This window comes from Cydia strobilella, chromosome 12, assembly GCF_947568885.1.
Source record: "Cydia strobilella chromosome 12, ilCydStro3.1, whole genome shotgun sequence".
In the NCBI taxonomy this organism is placed as follows: domain Eukaryota; kingdom Metazoa; phylum Arthropoda; class Insecta; order Lepidoptera; family Tortricidae; genus Cydia; species Cydia strobilella.
Genome location: NC_086052.1, coordinates 1,788,662 through 1,808,890, shown reverse-complemented (window position 1 = coordinate 1,808,890; position 20,229 = coordinate 1,788,662). Strand labels below are relative to the sequence as shown.

At 36.3% G+C, this 20,229-nt stretch overlaps 3 protein-coding genes across 5 annotated transcripts; 1 reads left to right on the top strand and 2 right to left on the bottom strand.

Moving 5' to 3' along the window:
• Positions 1-2,522: 2,522 nt before the first annotated feature.
• On the bottom strand, positions 2,523-11,151 carry LOC134745949 (proteasome activator complex subunit 3). 3 transcript variants are annotated; one of them, XM_063680091.1, is made up of 5 exons: positions 11,034-11,151; positions 10,366-10,503; positions 9,847-10,065; positions 4,878-5,093; positions 2,523-4,076 (listed from the first exon to the last, which is right to left on the bottom strand). In XM_063680091.1, the coding sequence occupies exons 1-5, from the start codon at positions 11,076-11,078 to the stop codon at positions 3,933-3,935; spliced, it is 762 nt and encodes a 253-aa protein (XP_063536161.1). In that variant the 5' UTR covers positions 11,079-11,151; the 3' UTR covers positions 2,523-3,932. The 3 variants fall into 3 exon arrangements, with proteins under 3 accessions (XP_063536161.1, XP_063536164.1, XP_063536163.1); XM_063680094.1 differs by lacking the exon at positions 11,034-11,151 and adding an exon at positions 10,809-10,966 and having other exon boundaries at positions 10,366-10,497; XM_063680093.1 differs by lacking the exon at positions 11,034-11,151 and adding an exon at positions 10,809-10,965.
• A 222-nt stretch (positions 11,152-11,373) lies between these two features.
• On the top strand, positions 11,374-14,034 carry LOC134745945 (histidine protein methyltransferase 1 homolog). The gene is made up of 3 exons (XM_063680088.1): positions 11,374-11,807; positions 13,304-13,467; positions 13,558-14,034. Exons 1-3 carry the CDS (start codon positions 11,510-11,512, stop codon positions 13,954-13,956), a joined length of 861 nt encoding a protein of 286 aa, XP_063536158.1. The 5' UTR covers positions 11,374-11,509; the 3' UTR covers positions 13,957-14,034.
• A 167-nt stretch (positions 14,035-14,201) lies between these two features.
• Positions 14,202-18,229, bottom strand: LOC134745947 (pyridoxine/pyridoxamine 5'-phosphate oxidase-like). Its single transcript, XM_063680089.1, has 5 exons — positions 17,948-18,229; positions 17,562-17,718; positions 16,457-16,556; positions 15,807-16,066; positions 14,202-15,434 (listed from the first exon to the last, which is right to left on the bottom strand). The coding sequence occupies exons 1-5, from the start codon at positions 18,027-18,029 to the stop codon at positions 15,269-15,271; spliced, it is 765 nt and encodes a 254-aa protein (XP_063536159.1). The 5' UTR covers positions 18,030-18,229; the 3' UTR covers positions 14,202-15,268.
• Positions 18,230-20,229: the final 2,000 nt, after the last annotated feature.

Sequence of the window (20,229 nt, the reverse complement as noted above, 5' to 3'; positions counted from 1 at the left end):
ATTTTATTAGTCCTTGTGAGGTTGTGAGGATTTCACCTAGGTATAGTGCGACATAAAACAGTAGAAATTAAATAAAATGGAACTAAAAAATTTCCATACTAAATTGTTGCCATGTTTTTTTACCGTCAGACACAATTAGAGGGACAGAGAAAAATGCCCGTAATTGACGAACTTCGATATTCGCGGTTATAGCACCGCGCGCGTGCGCCCGCGCCAGCTATTAGCGAAGGCCCTGAAATCTAAATACTGCCATCTAGATAGTTTTCGAATAATATATGGAAATTCAAGACATAATGTTGCCAAAAATTAGATAAGTTATCGGATTTTGGAAATTTTTACAGGAAATAAGGAAGTTTTCATTTTGAAAGTGAGAAATGGAGTTGCGCAAAATTGAACTCCACGATTTTTAAATAAAATCTGTAAATTATGGTATTTTTTGCAAATAAATACTTACTTACTAAATACGATGCCCCTTGCCTTATTACAAATATTAGTAAACAAAATAAAACTTAAATTTTAAATTAAAAAATCAAGGTGGCTTTTTGATTAAATGGCCACAACAATAATCAAATCAAAACATATAGTTTGTCAAAGGACGGCTCATTTCAAACATAAATAGAAAGAATCATACCATCTTTGTCTTACAAATAGTACTAGCACCCAAAAGAGAAGGACGAGTATAGTTTTTTTTGTTCTTATTTTCTGAATTTGGTGTGACCAACTATAGTTACAAAGATAAATTATCAACACCCTGGTTAATACTAGAGTTGCCATTTTAGGTGTAACTTGCATAATAAAAGAAGACTTTGTATTTCATAGAAAACTAATCAATTCTAATATGGTCCAGAAATAACAAACACATGTACATATTTAGAAATGTATATTTATTGGTATCGGGTACATATTTAAATTAATGAGACTATCGGCTTGACATATCACGTAAGTGCTCGGATCTCTACAATCCGTTTATAACAGGCACTTCAAATGAAAATGGCAAATTATCTCAAAAATATGTACACAATTTGGAACTTTATATCGTTGGCATAAGGCGGAAAATGTATACATATCTTTGATGTCAATGGTACGTTTCAACTTATAGAATAGGTGATGGGGTCGAATGTATGGTATGGAGGCTTGTGAAGATGCATTTTTGTGTTGTATGTAGCAAAATTTGGAAAATTAAGATAACTACGTACGAAATAAGTAGCCAGTTTAAAACTAACGTTTATTAATGAAAATCCTATAGATGTCCTACAGCGTTGTTTATATGCTATCGAAAAAAAAGATCCTCCGTGAAAAATGCCTAATGGAAAACTTGGAACACAGTCGCTGTGGCCGAAATCGGTCAGGAGAGCATCATCATCATCATCATCATTTCAGACGATATTACTTACATACTAAATATTCTAATTCAAATCCCATGCAGTTTTCAACATTAGACATTTTTAACAGCAGGTGAAAACAAAGGACTATTTTTTTGAATTTTCAAATACTTTCCAAAGCTCAGGCCTTGAAAAAGACGTGAGTAGTTATTTTAATTTTTAATATTGCTACATACTCATTACTCATTTTACAGATTTTATACGTCACTGGTACAAGTATTTTAATAGGCCTATAGCGATCATATAGTATGAATTATCTTAAATGATTTTTCGGCCTCAGAGCCTAATCTGTTAAACAAAAGCCTTTGTTTATTTTATGGAGAGGTGCCTTAGTCGCGTGCCAAAGCAACCATGTCTTTAAAAAGCAACTATCGTTATAGTATTAAGGTTCAAAATGTAACAGCTCATTCTGAGATAACGAGTTTGGGTAATGAAGGGCGATAGTTTGCCTGTGTGAGGCCTCAGAATACAGAGCTGCTGCTGCTACATAAATTTGAACCATATAAATAGGACGGTAAAATTGCTTTTTAAACGAGTTTGTTCCCGTTCAGTCAGTAGCGGTAGCATTGGTAACCGCTGAACAAAAGAAACAAAGGCTTTTGTTTAACAGATTGAAGTGTGAGGCGTCAAAACCATTTGAGATAATTTATACTATACCTATATAGGTACTAGGCATTAGAAATACTAAGATTAATACAGACGATTTGTCCCATTTTACTACTGTACCACAAGCATCTATTTTTTACTCACTGGTTGAATTTAAATATTAATACATAGTAAAATTACATTAATTGAAATACTAGAGTCCGTCTAAGCTAACTCTGCACCGATTTTATAGCGGCAAAGTGAGGCAGTGTCAAAAAATGGTCATATTTTCATGGCAATTTGACTGTTCTACTGGAGCCTCCACACTGTGGCTTGATAAGTGCAGAGTTAGCTTAGTCTGACTAATGGAGTACTCAAGGAATTATATAGATGTCAAGTGATTTTATCAATCTATTGCTAAAGAAAGGACGCTTACCACAAGGAATATCGTTAATTCACCCGCCTGTTCCTATCTCTATCGCACGCGCGTAATTATATTGCTGTCCCACCCATGATGCCGACGTGACTGTGCGAGAGAGCAATATAATTATGCGCGTGCGATAGAGATAGGAACAGGCGGGTCAATGTACGAAATATCTCGTGATAACCGTCCTTTCTTTATTAAATAAATGGGTAACATTGAACACAATTTAAAATTGTTTCGTTGCAAAATATAAAAAGCGTAAGCGCTAGGAATTTTACGGCGCTTACGACGTTTAGATCGAGTAGGAGGTTGCGATTGCGACAATTTCATTGTTTAGTATGGCTTCTCTATAGTAATAATAACTCATTGGTATAATTATAGTAAAGAAAGTATAATAATTATTGTTATGAGCAGTAAAAATTATGTCAATGGGGTTGGCTGGTCGATATATGGTCGATATTTAGCAGATGGCGCCAGCATAGCTTGCCCTGTCAATCCCTAGAATTGTGTCAAATTTTTGTTTTTTTTTAATGCCCTGGATGCCAGCCCTATAAGCCAAATCTCATAGAAAAAGGGGCAAGCTATGATGGCGCCATCTCTGCAAACCTTTGACAGTTGCCAACCCCATTTGTAATGAAATGCAAAACAGTGAATAAAAAATAAGACGGCTTGATATTAGATTGACAATCTGCATCATTACATTATGTGACTAAGTGGGTTTTAGATAACTTTTTTTTTTCATAATCATGTAATGTTTCCTACAGTATGACTAATACAAAATTTATTATAGATAATTATTATGCTAAATATTCGTGCTGCGTCTCTTCTCAGTATAGATAAACAAAAGCGATGCAGCAGCTTACTTGCGCAAATAAATTAAAATTTGACTTGTCAATTAGCTAACTTTCTAACTCTTACATTTCCAATACATAATGTTATAATAGTTTTGCATAGACAAATAAAATTGTTTTAAAGCATTCAAGTACTTAATCAATTAAACTAATTTTATGGATTAATTAACTCACTTACGTGTAGTAACCGTAAAATTAATTTAGAAATGGATTCATAAAAAATATAAAGATTATTATTAGGACTACTCAATGCTTCAAGCAACACGGAAGGGACGACATTCGTACTATTTCCCCTATGCCGAAGTATAGGTACAATTGTAACTATGGCTATGCGTGTTGTGATTCGTCCGTACACAAAAAGAGATCGAGGTGTGCAAGATTTGTCTTTGACGTGTCATTTTCCATGTATTTGTGTCGTCATTACAGATTGGATTTTGTATGTAGTGAGTGAGAAGTGAGACTGTGTGCACGTTGCGCAAAAAATGGCAGAATGATTTGTGCGGTAAGATATCGCTTGGGCTCCTCCCTTCTTACATGTCGGAAGCCGGCGTTGCTTGAAGACTAAATGTGTCTAAAGTATTACACTTTTTTTTGGATTTCCAAATATCTTACTACAGAAAACATTACACGTTTAATAACCGGTCAAAAAACGTCATAAAAAACGTGTGCTATTGTGCCTATTATTTACGTCTAATACAGGCTCTCGGCATTCGAGGAGCGGGGCTTCTTGATTTTCTCGAGGTTTTTGATGACGATGTCGTGCAGTGAGCTGTAGCGATTGCGGATCTCGCACATCACCAGCCACAGCGACAGGTATTCCTTCTCATCCAGTTCCTGAAAAAAATAATGGAATTACTTAATTATTTTATGTCAAATGTCTTAACGTTCAATGTCCTCAACGCAACAAGTCATCCAACCGCTTGAAGTCGCGCTTGACGCATTGACATATTTTTGTAATCATAATTTATATCGTTTGAACACGGGAAAAAATAAATATACTTTTGTAAACCTTCACATTATTTAATAAAAAATGTTTAAAATGTTAAAAAATTTTGAGCGGTTAAACGCTCATAATTTTTGGCGCGAATTCGACAGAGCGTGATGACGTCACACGTTGGACGTACGGTTTCACTCAATATTATTTTTAGTCGCTTTTGGCGACATGTTTCGGATTCTTGAATAAAATATGGGGTTGGAAATATGTCTCACGATGGTTTAAGTTCGAGTAAAGGTGTCCTTGACTGACTAACACAAATATCTACAATATAGCCAGTCAATGTGATGGCTAAGACAGTGAATGAACGTTAAAAAAAAGTAAGCAAGCATTTCCAATGTCATATTCGATTCAAGACAAACACGCCCAATATGAATTAATTATTAATTATCCAAAAAAGTTCAAACATTGCTTTTTTTGTGCCCAAATAAAAAACACAAAAACAATCTACTCACTCGTAGCTCATCTATAATCATCAATATGTGGATACTTAGTCACTTTCGACACAATCTTCACCCTGGAGATGAAATACTGCGAGATCTGATCAAAGAATGCGGCCGCCTCCGACTCGACCAACTGGATCTCCGCTACAGCGTTCTCTTGTATTAAATACAATAACATGTACAAAACAATCTACTCACTATAACAGCTCTTCTATAGTCATCAATATGTGGATACTTGGCCACTTTGGAGACAATCTTCGCCCTGGAGATGAAATACCGCGAGATCTGGTCGAAGAATGCCGCAGCCTCTGATTCGACCGACTGGATCTCCGCTAGCGTGTCCTCTTGTATTGACACGCCGAAGTTGTTACCGTCTTCGATCTTCGGGATCATGAAGGAGATCCACATTTTCAACTGGGAAAGAAAAACATGAATGAAGTTGAATAACTTTGACGACGGGGTAATATAACGCGCTAGTGACATAGGTAGCTGGTTGCACAGCTGCTAAACCAGGGGTTGTGAGTTCAAATTAAACCCCAGTTCCAATGAAGGTCTAGGAACTTGTGTACCATTTGATATTTCATCACTTTGCCGTTAGTCCAGCTAGGAAAATATACATTGATTATATGCATAGCTAGCAGATACATATAAACTTTAGCTGAACATAATTATGAAGGGTAAATGTTCAACATCGCCCATAATGTTACCAGTCTTTTTGACGCTGTAGGTAAGTCAACTCACAACCCCTAAGGGAAGGAAGAGGAGGGAATATTGCCGCCATCTTGGTAGCAGTACATCGTTTTTTTCTTGCTAATAATGTAGATTCCGCCATCTTGGTAGTCGCCATCATCGTTTTTTTTCTTGCTAATAATGTATAATTCACTTAGTTGATATTCTCTACCCCTAACTGACTCTGCCATTTCTGTAATAACCCCTTTTAGAGTTATTGTTGTTATTGTCAGTGACTTAACACATTTCAGAAACATTACCCACTCCTTTTAATATGGTTTAGTTGAAATCATTATGAATCACCAATGATTCACATAAAGTACCCACACATGTTAGCACCATGTGTTTTATATGTTCATGTCACGACAAGTTATATTTTTTCTTTATCTTATTAGGTCACTACACTAGAGTAATATACTGTGTATAAGCTGTTTCTGATATTATTATGCAAGACCTGACCATTCAATTATTTGTATGACGCCATTGCTAGATTTTTTTAGTATCATGCCCGCAAGCCCGCAACGTTGTCTGCATGTAAGTAATAATAATGATCATTGTTAAGAAACCTCATCAATTACAACTAGGTATCGCTCATGAACTCAACCTGAAAATATCTCCATACTAAATTATATCTCAATTGATTCAGCAGTGCCTCTCGTGCCGGGTTGTTTTTTCTATTAGTTTCCTCGTACACGGATCTGCGTCCCGGCACACAAGGGATTTTAAGCATGAAGAGGTAACAGACAGACGAAGAGTTACGTTTTCATTAGCATGGATTTGCTAGTTAGATACTTTAACAAGCTTACATATAAATCAATATGAATAAATGTGTAACATTTCCGTATAAAATATTGTCTTCGGTTACCGCGATAGTTACTCATGAAATAAAACTATGAAAACGGATTATATCGCGTATATTGAATTTATAATACAACGGGTGACCCGTTGACCACGAACGCTGTAAAGAGTTCGAAACGTCGGGATGTATTATAAATTCAATATACGCGATATAATCCGTTTTCATAGTTTTATTTCATTTCCGTATAAATCAATATGAACAAATGTGTAATATGATTGTAATATGGGAAAACAGGAAAGTAATTGTAATTTTCCTTATCCTGCAATGATGAATCATGAAATAACCTTATTATTATTATTATTATTATTATAGCCCTTTATTCCATAAGAAGTTTTATATGGTTTTTGTATTTGTAATTTAAATGTTATCTTCTATATGGATCCCTCTTTGGGTGTAGGCCTCCTCCAATTTTATCCAATCATCTCTCTGCTTCGCTTTCTCCATCCATTGTTTTCCAGCTGTATGGACTATGTCATCTGTCCACCGTTTTTTTGGTCTTCCTATGGACCGTTTGCCTGCTGGTGCTTTCCATTTAGTGGTTATGTTGGTCCACCTTTTGTCAGTCATTCGGGCTACATGTCCTGCCCAGCCCCATTTAAGTTTTAAAGCACTTGTGAGGGCATCAGCAACCTTTGTTTTTTCTCTTATTGTTGTGTGTTTTATTTTTTGTATCTTCCCGAGTCCCATCATACTCCTTTCCATGGCTCTCTGTGTTGATCTTATTTTTTCTTTTACTTTATTTGTGTACACCCATGTTTGTGAACCATAGATCAGGCATGGCAGAAGACATGTGTCACTCACTACTTTCTTTAGGTTCAGGCTGTAGTCACCCTTAAGAATTTCTTTTAGTGACCAGTACTTATTCCAGGTAATATTCGCCCTTCTCGCGAACCTCTTCTTCGTTGCTTGATTTTGAGAATGATACCTGATTTCCTAGGTATATGTAGCTATTTACATACTCAATTGTTTTATTTTCCACAGTTATAGGTTTTTCATAGCTATTGGTCATTACTTTAGTTTTACTAGTATTCATCTCGAGTCCAACTTTACAGCTTTGTTCGGTTAGTGACCTTACCATGTTTTCTAGGCTTGTGGCGGATTCTGAGAATAGCACTATGTCGTCCGCAAATCGTAAGTGGTTTAGGTAACGACCATTTATCCTTATTCCGGTGTTTCTCCAGTCCAGATTCCTGAATACTTCTTCTAACACAGCGATGAAAAGTTTGGGTGAGAGAGGGTCACCTTGCCTCACCCCACGTTCTATTTTTATTTCATCTCCTCTTCTATCAAGTTTCACTGTGCTAGTGCAGTTTTTGTATACATTTTTGTGTATGTTGATGTATTTAGTGTTGACCTGAGCTGATTCCAGTGCATTCCATATAGAGTTGTGGCTTATAGTGTCGAAGGCCTTGCTGTAATCTATGAAGCATATATAAATTGGTACATTAAACTCTTTGTATTTTTCCAATATTTGTTCCAACGTGTGTATGTGATCCATAGTGCTAAACCCAGAGCGGAAGCCTGCTTGTTCTACCGCTTGCATATTGACGATTGCTTTGGTTATTCTCCTTAGAATGATCGAAGTAAATAGCTTGTATGTGCTAGTTAGAAGGCTAATTGGCCTATAATTTCCTATATTCAAGGGGTCACCTTTTTTGTATAGGATTATGTCTGTTTCCCCACTGCTTAGGTATCTCGCCTGTGTCTAATATTAGATTAAACAGTCTTGTTAGGTAGTTAAGGAGTATCGGTCCTCCTATTTTTATTGCTTCATTAGTTATGGAGTCAGGGCCTGGACTTTTTTCATTCTTTAGGAGTTTTATGTGGTTATACACTTCTTTCTCCTGTATACAGAGATCTTCTCTGAAAGTTGTGTTGTCGTAGCTGGTTTGTTTTGATTGTCCATCACTCTCTCTTCTTTTGTAAAGGTTTTTGTAGAAATTTGTTGCGGTGTCTATTACATCTTCTCTCGATTTTGTTTCAGTTCGATCTTCTTTTAGTTTTTGTATCCATGTGTTATATGTTTTTAGTTCTTTCCAGGCACGTTTCGTACTTCTGAACCTCTTAAGGTTTCGGGTTATTATAACTTTTCTGTGGTTACTGTAATCTTTTATGATTGATTTGCTAACTTGCTTAAATATTGTGCTAAGCTCATGCCTTATTGCTCTAGTTTTTATTTTTGGTATGAATTAACTCTGTTCTTCTTTTTATTAATTTCTTAGTATGGCTGCTGAATATTTTGTTCTCCTTGGTTGCATTAGTTTTTCCTTCTGTCTTTAAGCTTGTTTTGATGGCAGTTTCTATCATATTGTAGTAGGCTTGCGCATTATTGGGTTCCATTTGGGGGTCCAAGTTGGTTTCTAATTCTCTTAAGTAGTTATTTATTTCGTCACTGGATTTTAGAGTTTTATGCAACGTATGAAAATTTCTTCTTTTTAGCGTCTGACTTGATAGTATGAGTGTCGCTCGTATAGGCCTGTGGTCACTCGGGAACTCTATCTTGCTTAATACCTCTATATTGTTTACTAGGTGCGGTTTGTTACACAGTATGTAGTCAATTTCGTTTTTTTGTTTTAGAGTAAGGAGATACCCATGTCCATCTGCGGCTATCCTTTTTTTTGAAGAGGGTGTTAGTTATGGAAAGTTGGTACTCTTGTGCATGTTCTATAAGTCGCTCTCCTCTTCTGTTCCTTTCCCCATAGCCATGATGACCCATAATAGCATTTTCTTCTTTTGTTGGTTTCCCGATCTTTGCATTAAAATCTCCCATTAATAGCGTAGTACCTGTAGCCATTGTGTGAGCCTTAGATCGTTATAGAAAATGTCTACTTCTTCTTCACTTGCGCTACTTGTGGGGGCATAAACTTGGATTATAAAGAAATAACCTTATACAGTTTCATTATGAAACACCCACAGAGGAAAATGTAAATATAAACTTTTGGTTGTTATTCTTTTTCTTAAGTCAAATGCAATCAATGAATTGTATAGAAAAATGCATATATTATAGACATACTATGAAATCAGTTAATAAAGAAATGAGTGTATAATTTGACACAATTTATATACACGGTGTTACTTGAGCCACTGAAAACCTGAGACACCCCAACAGATGTTTCTTATTTGGAACTCATTTTGAGTATTTATTCTTTAATCCGATACATATTTAAAAAAATATTCGTTGTTTACTTTTCTTTCGTATATATCTGTCTCTCCAAAAATGTTTGTGGTGTGCAAATATACATTTTGAATGTTGAATCTCTCTCATCACTCTTTTAAATTAATGTCTTTTGCAGAGTTTGTATGTGAGTGGAATTGTTTTCATTTTGTTTGGCTCTCAAAGCTACCGAGCAGTAAGATTTCACATGCTTCTTATTGTGGGGCCGCACTAACGGGAAACGGCGGGAACGCCGTATATTATCGCGATAATCCCCGTGTGGCCGTATGAAAAACATAGAATTAACGCATAATGCCCCAGCATAATATAATTTATTAATTTTCTTATTATATTATTAATTTTCTTATTTTACAATGACTTCAAGCCTAATGAGAAAGTTATACAACAGTAGTATTTTCACTTACCAAATTGGAATCTTCAACGAGCTCCCGAATGTGTGGTTTAACAAGATGTATGAGGTCGCTGAGAGGCTTGTTACATGGAACGGAACCATTCGGCAGCGCATACACTCTAGTCCCATCGAAGGTCGAGTGACTGGAGGTCTCTGAGGAGTCCACTCTGGGTCTCTTGGCTTGTGGTTCATTTTGCGAGGCGGCTGGCGGGGGTACTGGAATGTTTAGGTCCTGGAAAGAGTTTGTGTATTTGTCTGTCTATTAATTAGAAAAAAATCTAATAGTCACATAAATCTCATAATTTATTTTTTAATTTAAAGCTAAAATGGTAATATTGATCATGAGGAGCATCATCTTCATATTCAATAATAAGGATACACGTAACACAATTACACACATATTTTTAAAAGGATAATGCAGTTTAACATTAATGTTTAAAGATGAAAGTAAACCTAAAAACCAGTTTTCTGGCATAGGTATAGTATTGAAAATGCCTGTTTTATTTACAGTAATACAATTTTATGCACATACCTGATGAACATCAGCGAAATCTCGATTTTGGAAATTTGGCGTTTCGAGAAGTTCATTCAACTTCACTATCTTCTCAGGGAAGCCTTTTATTATTAAATGCTCAGCCTTCTGCTTGAGAGAATCTTTGTACTCCTGCACCTGAAACATTGCAAGTAGAAGTAAAGAGATTAAGTGCAGGCGGCCTACTCGACACGCGCATCGTCAAACAACTCCGATGGCCGACAAAAGAGGTTATGTTGACTTTCATACACACCATACTACTGTCCTAACATACAAGAAATAGCTTTAGGAATACTGTAAACTTATTAATTTAGCCACAGGTGGCACTAAATCACACTACGGTTATATTTAGACGTACTTTACTCGGAAAGTGTAAGGTCAAGCACACTTCATTGTCCCTAACTCGTGTCAAACAAATAACGCTGCTAAGTGGAACAGTTTACCTTTTTCGCAACGTCCGTCATTATTCTATCGATATTTATTACTAGAATACAACTTATTCAATTTACTTATTGTATGTAAAGGCGTAGAAATCCACTAAATATAGCTAATTCAACAATTCGTCACTACAAACCATGAATTGAATTTGCTTTGGTTTTAGCTGCGTTCAATGATAATAGTTCCTAATCAATTAATTGTAGATATATAACATTATATATGCATCCTACCGAATCTAAAAGCCTTTCCCGTTCCGCATCATTATGTAAAGACATTATACGGTAATTAATGGATGGTGAAATGGGCAGACGCTAATACAAATTATTCTTTATTTTTTTTTATTTTTTGTGCCATTTATGACTTTTGTGACATTTCCGTTAAAACTCTTCGTACAAACGCAAAAATAAATACTTTTCTATGAACGCAACCAATGCAACTGAATATAGAAAATAATTTGACCGTTTTTAAAATTATCTTGAACATAGAGGCAAGTGTTGCCATATTAAAAAGAACATGTCTCAAACGTCAAATCGATAAAAATGACAGATCTGTCAATTACACGTGGTGTGGAGTCGGCACGGCACGGTCACACGGTGTCGGTTTCTTATATCTTGTATCTTTGTCGCTCGTCCCCAATAATTCCCTAATTCTAATTAATTACAGTGAAATGTTTCTAGTTAACATTTAACAAAATACAGCCACAACAATGTCCACTTTTAAATTCAACTTTTTTAATGATGGAGATGTTACGACAGATAAAATACAAGAATCAAAAGAAAACATTGTTTGGTTAGAATGTGAAGAAATCATACCAAACAAACAAATAGAAGATATCGAGGAACTCGTAGCGCATGCCAGGATGTTCGCCTGCGGAGATGTGGAGATAGGTCATGTGGTGGCCTCGGAGGCACTCAACAAAATGTACACTGCGGATAGCGAGTTTAAAAATGCTGTTGAACTAGCAGAGAAAGAACATAAAGACCTAGTTGCCGGTAAATATGAAGGTGGGTTTAATACTTTCAAATTTAATGTTTATTAAATCGCTCTATTCAGTATTCATTACTAATACCTAGTCAGCTCATAAGTTCTGTCACTGGCCTTTAAAATTTAAATTTGGAACTCCTAAAACAAAAACCGTTCTGCATTTGAATTTCGAATCTTTATTAAATATTTGAGTAGTATAATTTTGCAATTTTCTGTTTTCTTCAACATGGAGTGGACGCTTAAAGATAGCCGTACCGCAATAATTGCACTATATCGTTGTGGTCACTGGCCGACTAAAATTTTTAAGCTACTTGAAAATTTAAAATTCTCTCTAAGATTTGTGTATCGTACCATAGAAAGATACAGTGAGGTCTCTAGTTTAAATGACAAGAAAAGAAGCGGTCGTCCGCGTACAGCTAGGACTCCAGCGGTTGTACAAGCAATTAGGGCACGCATTGCCAGAAATCCCGCTAGGAAACAAAAAGTTATGGCCCTCCAGATGGGTTTGAGCAAAAACACGGTGAAAAGAGTGCTTAATCAAGACCTGAGACTTCGTGCTTATAAACGAAAAACTGGCCATCTTCTCAATGGTCGGCTTAAAGCTTTAAGGCTTAAAAGATCTAAAGCTTTATTGAAGAAGTACGCTAAAAATAAGCACCGTTGTATACTGTTTTCGGACGAGAAAATTTTTGACATAGAAGAAAACTGTAATAAACAAAATGATAGAGTGTACGCTCGCAATAGTAAAGAAGCGTCTAATAGCATTCCCCGTATTCAAAGAGGTCATCACCCTTCATCTGTGATGGTTTGGCTGGGAGTTTCTTATGCGGGCGTCACTAGTATGCATTTTTGTGAGAAAGGAGTAAAAACTAGTGCCAAAGTGTACCAAGACACGGTGTTGACTAATATTGTGAAACCACTATCCCATACGATGTTTCTAAACCAGCATTGGGTTTTCCAGCAGGACTCTGCTCCAGCCCATAAGGCAAAGTCTACACAAGCCTGGCTCGCCTCCCATAAAATCGACTTTATACGGCATGAAGATTGGCCCTCCTCTAGCCCAGATCTTAATCCTTTAGACTATAAAATATGGCAGTATTTAGAGGAAAAGGTGTGCTCAAAACCTCATGCAAATCTAGACTCGCTGAAAAAATCTCTTGCTACGGCAGTGGCCAATATCGACATGAAAGTGGTGCGTGAATCCATTGACGACTGGCCACGAAGACTTCAAGCCTGTGTAGATAATTATGGCGGTCATTTTGAATAAATGTTATACATTTAGATTCTCTAGTTAGTTAGCTTTCAAACGCTGTACAAATTATACGGAATAAACTTAAACTTTTGATTTTATTTGATACTATGTATATGACAGAACTTATGAGCCGACTAGGTATAATAAGACAATTTCAAAGTAGAATCCAATTGGAATATACAAGAAAAATCAAAATCAGTAGGATTTGACCCCTTGGAATGGGTTTTCAAGATTTGAATACTTAGTTTGTTTACTTTTTTACAGGTGGTCTTAAAATATGGGAATGCACATATGATTTAATAGAATATCTTGGCAATCAGACTGGAATCCAATTTGAAAATAAAAAAGTACTGGATCTTGGCTGTGGTGCTGGTATTCTTGGCATTTACACTTTTTTAAAGGATGCTTTAGTGACATTTCAGGATTATGTGAGTATAAAAATCCTGTGTGAAGCTAATTTTACTTTTTTGTTTATTTAATCAAATTAAATAAAAAAAAAATATTGTTTTCTTTTTCAGAATAAGGAAATTCTAGAATGTGTTACAATACCCAATGTTTTACTTAACATTGAAGAAAATGAAAAAGCACTGGACATAAGTAAATGCAAATTCTACTCTGGCGACTGGGCCTCGTTTAATAGTAAACTGGCTGATACTGAAGTTTTTGACATCATATTGACATCGGAGACTATTTATAACACCTCACATTATGATAAGCTAAATGATCTATTTGTAAAAAGATTAAGTAAAGACGGAGAAGTCTATGTGGCTGCTAAAACTTGCTATTTTGGAGTGGGCGGTGGCACAAGGCAGTTTGAAACAAGTGTAGAGAAAAATGGGCTTTTGGAAAGCAAAGTCTGTTGGAAAAGTGCCGGAGGCATTCTTAGGGAAATAGTAAAATTGACCAAAAAGACATGACATTTATTCATTTAAATTAAGTGTAAAACATCAACATTGTAAATAAAATTTTATTACAATAATTACTATTGGAAAACTCTTACCATATTATTATTATCCATATCTACATTAAAATTGATCTTTGAAACAAATAAAAAAACATTATTAAAGTTAATATTGTCTTCGGTTACCGCGATAGTTACTCATGAAATAAAACTATGAAAACGGATTATATCGCGTATATTGAATTTATAAACGAAACGTATAATTCGAAACGTCGGGATGTATTATAAATTCAATATACGCGATATAATCCGTTTTCATAGTTTTATTTCATTATTAAAGTTGTTAAATCTGCTTGAAACTTTAAAATATTACAACTTTACTAGCCTATACTTTACATATACTAATAACAAAGTGCGGCCCGCTGCGTGCGCGCCATTGGCTTCTAAGATTGCCGACCGCTGCTGTACAGAATTAAGCTGATATAATTTGCTCACTGAATTACTATGTAGGTGTTATGCAAGAACTAAAACACAGTCGGACTCGCGTTCCAAGGGTTCCGTACATTACACAATTATTAACAATATATTTTTTATGTGAAACGTGAGCGAAATGTCTAAAAAACCCATAAGTGTCGGATCAAAAACTAAGTAATTAAACCTTTACCGCATAAGGAGCCATATATGGCGGATATGATATTCAACTCTATTGACAGCTATTAAGGTCCTATTTTAAACAAATATTTTTTATTACATGCAGTAAGGGGTTAAGTCCGACTCACGCTTGACTACACATTTCCTGTCATCTATAGGTAAAGAACTATTTTGTGTATTTTTTTTCAAAATTTTAGACCCAGTAGTTTCGGAGCTAAAGGGGGGTTAGTAATGGTAATGGTCATTGTTTGGCTATTTTCTTAAATAACTTCTAAACTATTCTTAATTGGCCCAGTAGTTTCAGAGGAAATAGGCTGTGACAGACGGACGCACGAGTGATCTATAAGGGTTCCGATTTTTCCTTTTGAAGTACGGAACGGAACCCTAAAAAAAATGCATTAGGTGATATAGTTCGTCATTCACGAGGACGCGTGCCTTGGTTCGTATTGTCATGGCATTAAAGGTTAAATTTGACAAATTAGCTTAGCACATAACCCATAGCCATGAGGACGGCGCCACAGCCCGTAAAGGCTGACCAGTAAAATATGATCACGCGCCATATTGCGGAATTTCACTGGAACAAATTTTTTCATACTAAACTGAACTGTCACCCTATACATGAGAATAACAGCGCCCTCTTGACAATGACCATATATTACTGGTCAGGCTTTACAAACTTATGGCGAGAGTCTCTCATAAACCCATCCATCTTCTCCTTCATGTAGCAGCTTCCCGTCTGGCTGTTCGCCTACATTTGGCTTCCGGAACTTGATTCTGTCATGAAGACGGTCCCGTTGGCCCTGCCAGAACTCTACAGCTCGCGGACGAATTATGTAGCCGCCCCTGTAACAATACAATATATTAAAGCTAAAATGAGAGTTTTCTTACTAATGTAATGAAATACTGTTATTTAATATCGTAACCGTGCAACTCTTTTTTTTTACATACACAATAAAAAAATTACATAATCTTGAAACTTCGCCAAACTGCAGAACACTTTGTTCGCGGATAAAAAAAACTCGTTTAACATATAGTGTGCGCTCTCGCAAGATCTAAAGTTTCTAAACTAAAGGAGATTTTGTACATAGATTTTTTATAGTATGATGGCGTTCTTTATACATAATTCCACCAGCAACTGTAACAGTGTAGCTGCTTCTAAATCTGGGGGAACAAAGTTTGAAATGCTGGCTCTATACAAACAGATTTTTAACTTACCAATAGCTTGGCTTAGGAACTTCCTTTTCAGGTATCAGGTACTGAGCCTCCAATACACTCTCTCGTTCGCACAGCACATCCCTTGACTCTATTGGAGTGCTCTGATGACTAGCGCAGGCTGCAATCTGGCTTGGGACCGGCCGGGAATGAAAGTATGTTGTTGATTCCTCCTCCGATAGCTTTTCTACTTGACCTTCGATCCTTATGGATCTGTTTAGGACTTCCCAATAAAAGGTTGCTGCTACATTTGGATTGAGATCCTGAAAAAATTAAATTATCAACTCTCACATCAAATGCTTTAATGTTGTTCTTTTTTATCTTATCTGTGTAAATTTACATAGCCTAACAAATCTGATGTAATAGTATTATCACTACACCTTATAAAACAAAGTCCCCCGCCGCGTCTGTCTGTTTGTGTGTATGGTCGCGATAAACTCGAAAACTACTAATATTATACTAAACGGATTTTCAGGCAGTTTTCACCTTTCAAAAAGGTGATTGTTGAGGAAGGTTGAAAAGTATAATTTGTTAAGGTTTTGTGTAAACCATGCGAAGTGGGTTGAGTGGGTTGTTAGTGAAATAAATTAATCTGAGAGTAAAACTGAAAGAACCTAGGATCCGATTCACATTAGAGGAAAAGGAACTCTTACCAATTCTCTAGCTTTCCTACTTGCATAGTTAGTGAAAAACTTGAAGCCGTCCTTTCCGTAGCCTTTCAGTAAAACAAATCTAGCTGAAGGAAAGCCTTGCCTGTAACAGTACAAAAAAATTAATGCACAAAATTATAAAAAACCGGCCAAGTGCGAGTCGGACTCGCGCACGAAGGGTTCCGTACCATTACGCAAAAAACAGCAAAAAACATCATGTTTGTTGTATGGGATAAAACCTTATATATTTATTTTATTCTGTTTTTAGTATTTGCTGTTATAGCGGCAACAGAAATACATCATCTGTGAAAATTAAAACTGTCTAGCTATCGCGGTTCATGAGATACAGCCTGGTGACAGACGGACAGACAGCGAAGTTAATAATAGGGTCCCGTGTTTACCCTTTGGGTACAGAACCCTAAAAACTGTCTTGACTGTTAGTTTTACCCAATAAAAAGACGAACACACTCTAAAACACTAAACCATACTTTTTTGTAAACCTATTTATATTGTTTAGATTTAGCATAGAACTTCGTAGTAATTCCTTTTAGTGGTAAGTCTTTTCAAGGTCTTTATGATTGATAGTCGTTGCTAATTCAGATTCAATTTCATGCCTGAATAACAAGAAAGTTAATTATGGATTAAGTGACTGAAGTCTAGATGATTAAATGTGAAACTAATAAGAGCAAATACAAAAATATTAAGAAAACATTACAACATGCTACTTACAGTTCAGCATGTAATAAATGTAGCTTAAAGGTAAATTAAATGGAAACATGGTGCCACATAATTCTAAAATGAGTTTTGTAGGACTATGTTCTAGGATTAAAGTGTATTCTTCTCAGGGCCGGATCTAGGGTAGAGCGAGTGGAGCGGCCGCTCTAGGCGCCGGATGGCAAGGGGGGCGCCAAAATGGCATATGAGAAAAGAAATAAGTTTTAAAAGACGCGTGTGACGTAGGCCCAAAATCGGTTCGTTTTGCTTTTTGGTAAAAAGCTTCAACGAAGGGTGCCAAAACCCGATTTCGCTCTACCCTGATCAAGGACTCGGGCCGGCACTGATTCTTCTACATATTACTAAAAGATAATAAACAAAAATTAAAACTTACGGTGACACAGTGGCTAAGCACATAGCATTTGGCTCAAGGATTTCCTTTTTAGTGCAGGCCTCTTCAAACCAAGCCTTAAATTGACCAAAGGGCTCCTTTGAGACCAGGTGTTTTTCCAGAAACGTCTCATCCTTGTCCTTGTATTTGATTCTCATTCCTGTAAAAAGTAACACAAATGTGTAAATAAATATTCTGGCTACAAGGCTATATAGTTATCAATTTTAAAGTAATAAAATTACAGACTTTACTCAATTGACAATTGGACTGGGTTTGTATTACTTAATTATTAAAATCATAGCTCTTACTAAATACGCCAGTTAAAGTCATATGTTATTGAAACCAGAAAGTTATAAAAGTACCAACAATATAATGTGTTTGATTGTTACCTCCAATGTCGATGCTCATCTTGCGAAAGCTTGGTGTACTCGGCACGAATAATACAAAAGGTCTAGCTAACAATCTTCCCATCCGTTTATCTAAAGATACAGAAAACGTATATTTTACTGTTATAACTTGAGTACCCTCGAAGAATAAATTCAATTAAAGTTCCTTTCTAACAAAGTATGTCAACAACATTCGTGGATAGAAGCATTGAAATGACGCTCCTTAAGTCATTAAAAAAAACAATAAGATAATTAAAACATTGATAATGCGATGAGATAATGAAAACAATTGACCATAAAATCTTTCCTACCTAACCTACCTTGACTTGACTACCTTCGCTCGCTATCTAGTTGTCAAAACTTATTGAGTTTATTTCAGTTAACCTTAAAAACGCCGAAGAATAAGTTAACACAAGTCAACTTCATGGCAACACTGAATTCCAAAAGACTAAAGAACAGTTGTCAGTTATTGAAGTGACATTTGACATTTCGAACTATGGAAAAGACCACCATCTACACTAGCGCCCCTAGCGGCGAATTCATACGCGTTAGCCCTCATTAATCGCTTCGTACATTTAGGTATAAACACGTAGGTAATACATTTATTTACTCTGGCTGGACAGATATATTATATTATTTAAATATTTTTGATAGTGAGACCAAGACACGTCTGCAACGATTTTGATAGCACCCGCAGTGCAACCGTTATTTTAAACGTCAAACTTCTGTGAAAGTATGACGTATAAATAAAAGTTGCACTGCGTGTGCTATTGATATCGTTGCAGACATTGAGACAGTAACTTCGATAGTATGCCGGTGGTTAGGTTCTTAGTGTTAGTTATATTAGGGAAACATATATCTGTAAATTCCGAAACAACTAGGTAGGCGTTAAAAAATAAATATTGAAAACCTGATTATTTCAAATCTGGACATTCTTGGGCTCATTCTACTCAGAATCGACAGCATTCTCCATCCTTCCATTAAAAAAAGATTCCCAAATGTCCATTTCATTACGTCACGTTTTACTGTGAAGTTTCTTTTCACTAAACTTGTACTTGGGCTTGACGTAACTAGTGGAATGTACAATTTTCATACAAATTTTTGGGATTTTTTTAAAATCAGGATTAGTGATTCTGAGTTGAAAGAACCCAAAAACACCACTGGATGTGTGAGAATCAGGTTTTCAATATATATTTAAAAAAACGCCCGGGTACGGAAGCATTTTAACGCTTCGCCTGCTTTAATTTATTAGCAATGCAATTTTCAATGAGATATCGCTGGCGAAAGGCATTTCGCGTCTGTTTTTTTAATTTGATTTCATGTACATACGTTTTTGTATAGCCAAAAAACACTACGTCGAGGCCTGTTTTAATAGGCTAATAGGGTAACAAATAGAAACAGTACGTTTGACGGTCAAAAAAATAACGTAGGTATGTGGAAGTCATGGAGTTGTTAAAAACACCCTTTATTGCACACAACACACCGGGGTACTATTAGTTATTCTGTGCCGGGGTATCATTACCTACACTACTGTCACACACCACTGTTGGAGGCGGTCGCTTTGAAGTGCCGGCGGACGACGCGAACAAATTTATGCGCAGTCAATACATTAGGCGGCGAAAGATGCCGCGGCTGTGTCAACCTATAGAGAGTATAGAAAGAGCGTGAGAGTTGAATTCTGTCGTTGGCCAGTGTTACGTGACCTCGTAATTCGTGATTCGTAATGTTTGGATTGTTGATACAAACCTTCAATTTAATACAAATTCAGGTGGTACAGACAGGTGGTGCATGGAGACAGAAGAGTCGGCCTCTCATGTGGTGCTGAAATGCAGCGGAGTGGCTTCATTCAGGACAAAACATCTCGGATCTGCAAGCGATCTCCCTCAAGGTCCTACTCAACATCAAAGGTCTGATATGATTCCTTGAGGAGTTGGGCTGGTTGGTAATGTGTGTTTCTTTTCTGTATTCTCTTTTCATTATGTGGCGCTTATTATAAGTGCAACTTTTAAATGAAGACTAGTTAACCTGTAGGCCTCGCGAACCCCGAAGGCTCCACCGTTTTTTAAATTTATTATAATAATTATTTAGAGTCAGAGGGAAGACCCTGACGTATGACAACCCTATACGTGTATCATCGTGTATACAAGTTCATCCGAGTATTCGACTCGACTATGCAAGTCTACCGATCGGAACGACGCGGGTGATCTCAGCATTTAAATAGTAAGCGCGTGCGCCGACGCTATTAAGATAAAGTCACGTTGCGAGTACAACCACACACCACACCT

What these genes read in the sequence shown, in the direction of transcription:
- LOC134745945 (XM_063680088.1), top strand. Translation starts at nt 11,510, where the DNA reads ATGTCCACTTTTAAATTCAACTTTTTTAATGATGGAGATGTTACGACA. An exon ending in AGTTGCCGGTAAATATGAAG is followed by an intron (nt 11,808 to 13,303) that starts GTGGGTTTAATA and finishes ACTTTTTTACAG; the next exon opens with GTGGTCTTAAAATATGGGAA. An exon ending in TAGTGACATTTCAGGATTAT is followed by an intron (nt 13,468 to 13,557) that starts GTGAGTATAAAA and finishes TTTCTTTTTCAG; the next exon opens with AATAAGGAAATTCTAGAATG.
- LOC134745947 (XM_063680089.1), bottom strand. Translation starts at nt 18,029, where the DNA reads ATGGGAAGATTGTTAGCTAGACCTTTTGTATTATTCGTGCCGAGTACA. An exon ending in GATGAGCATCGACATTGGAG is followed by an intron (nt 17,719 to 17,947) that starts GTAACAATCAAA and finishes TACTTTTTACAG; the next exon opens with GAATGAGAATCAAATACAAG. An exon ending in GTTCCTAAGCCAAGCTATTG is followed by an intron (nt 15,435 to 15,806) that starts GTAAGTTAAAAA and finishes GTATTGTTACAG; the next exon opens with GGGCGGCTACATAATTCGTC.
- LOC134745949 (XM_063680091.1), bottom strand. Translation starts at nt 11,078, where the DNA reads ATGTCTTTACATAATGATGCGGAACGGGAAAGGCTTTTAGATTCG. An exon ending in ATTTCGCTGATGTTCATCAG is followed by an intron (nt 10,066 to 10,365) that starts GTATGTGCATAA and finishes AACTCTTTCCAG; the next exon opens with GACCTAAACATTCCAGTACC. An exon ending in ACTATAGAAGAGCTGTTATA is followed by an intron (nt 4,077 to 4,877) that starts GTGAGTAGATTG and finishes TATTTTTTTCAG; the next exon opens with GAACTGGATGAGAAGGAATA.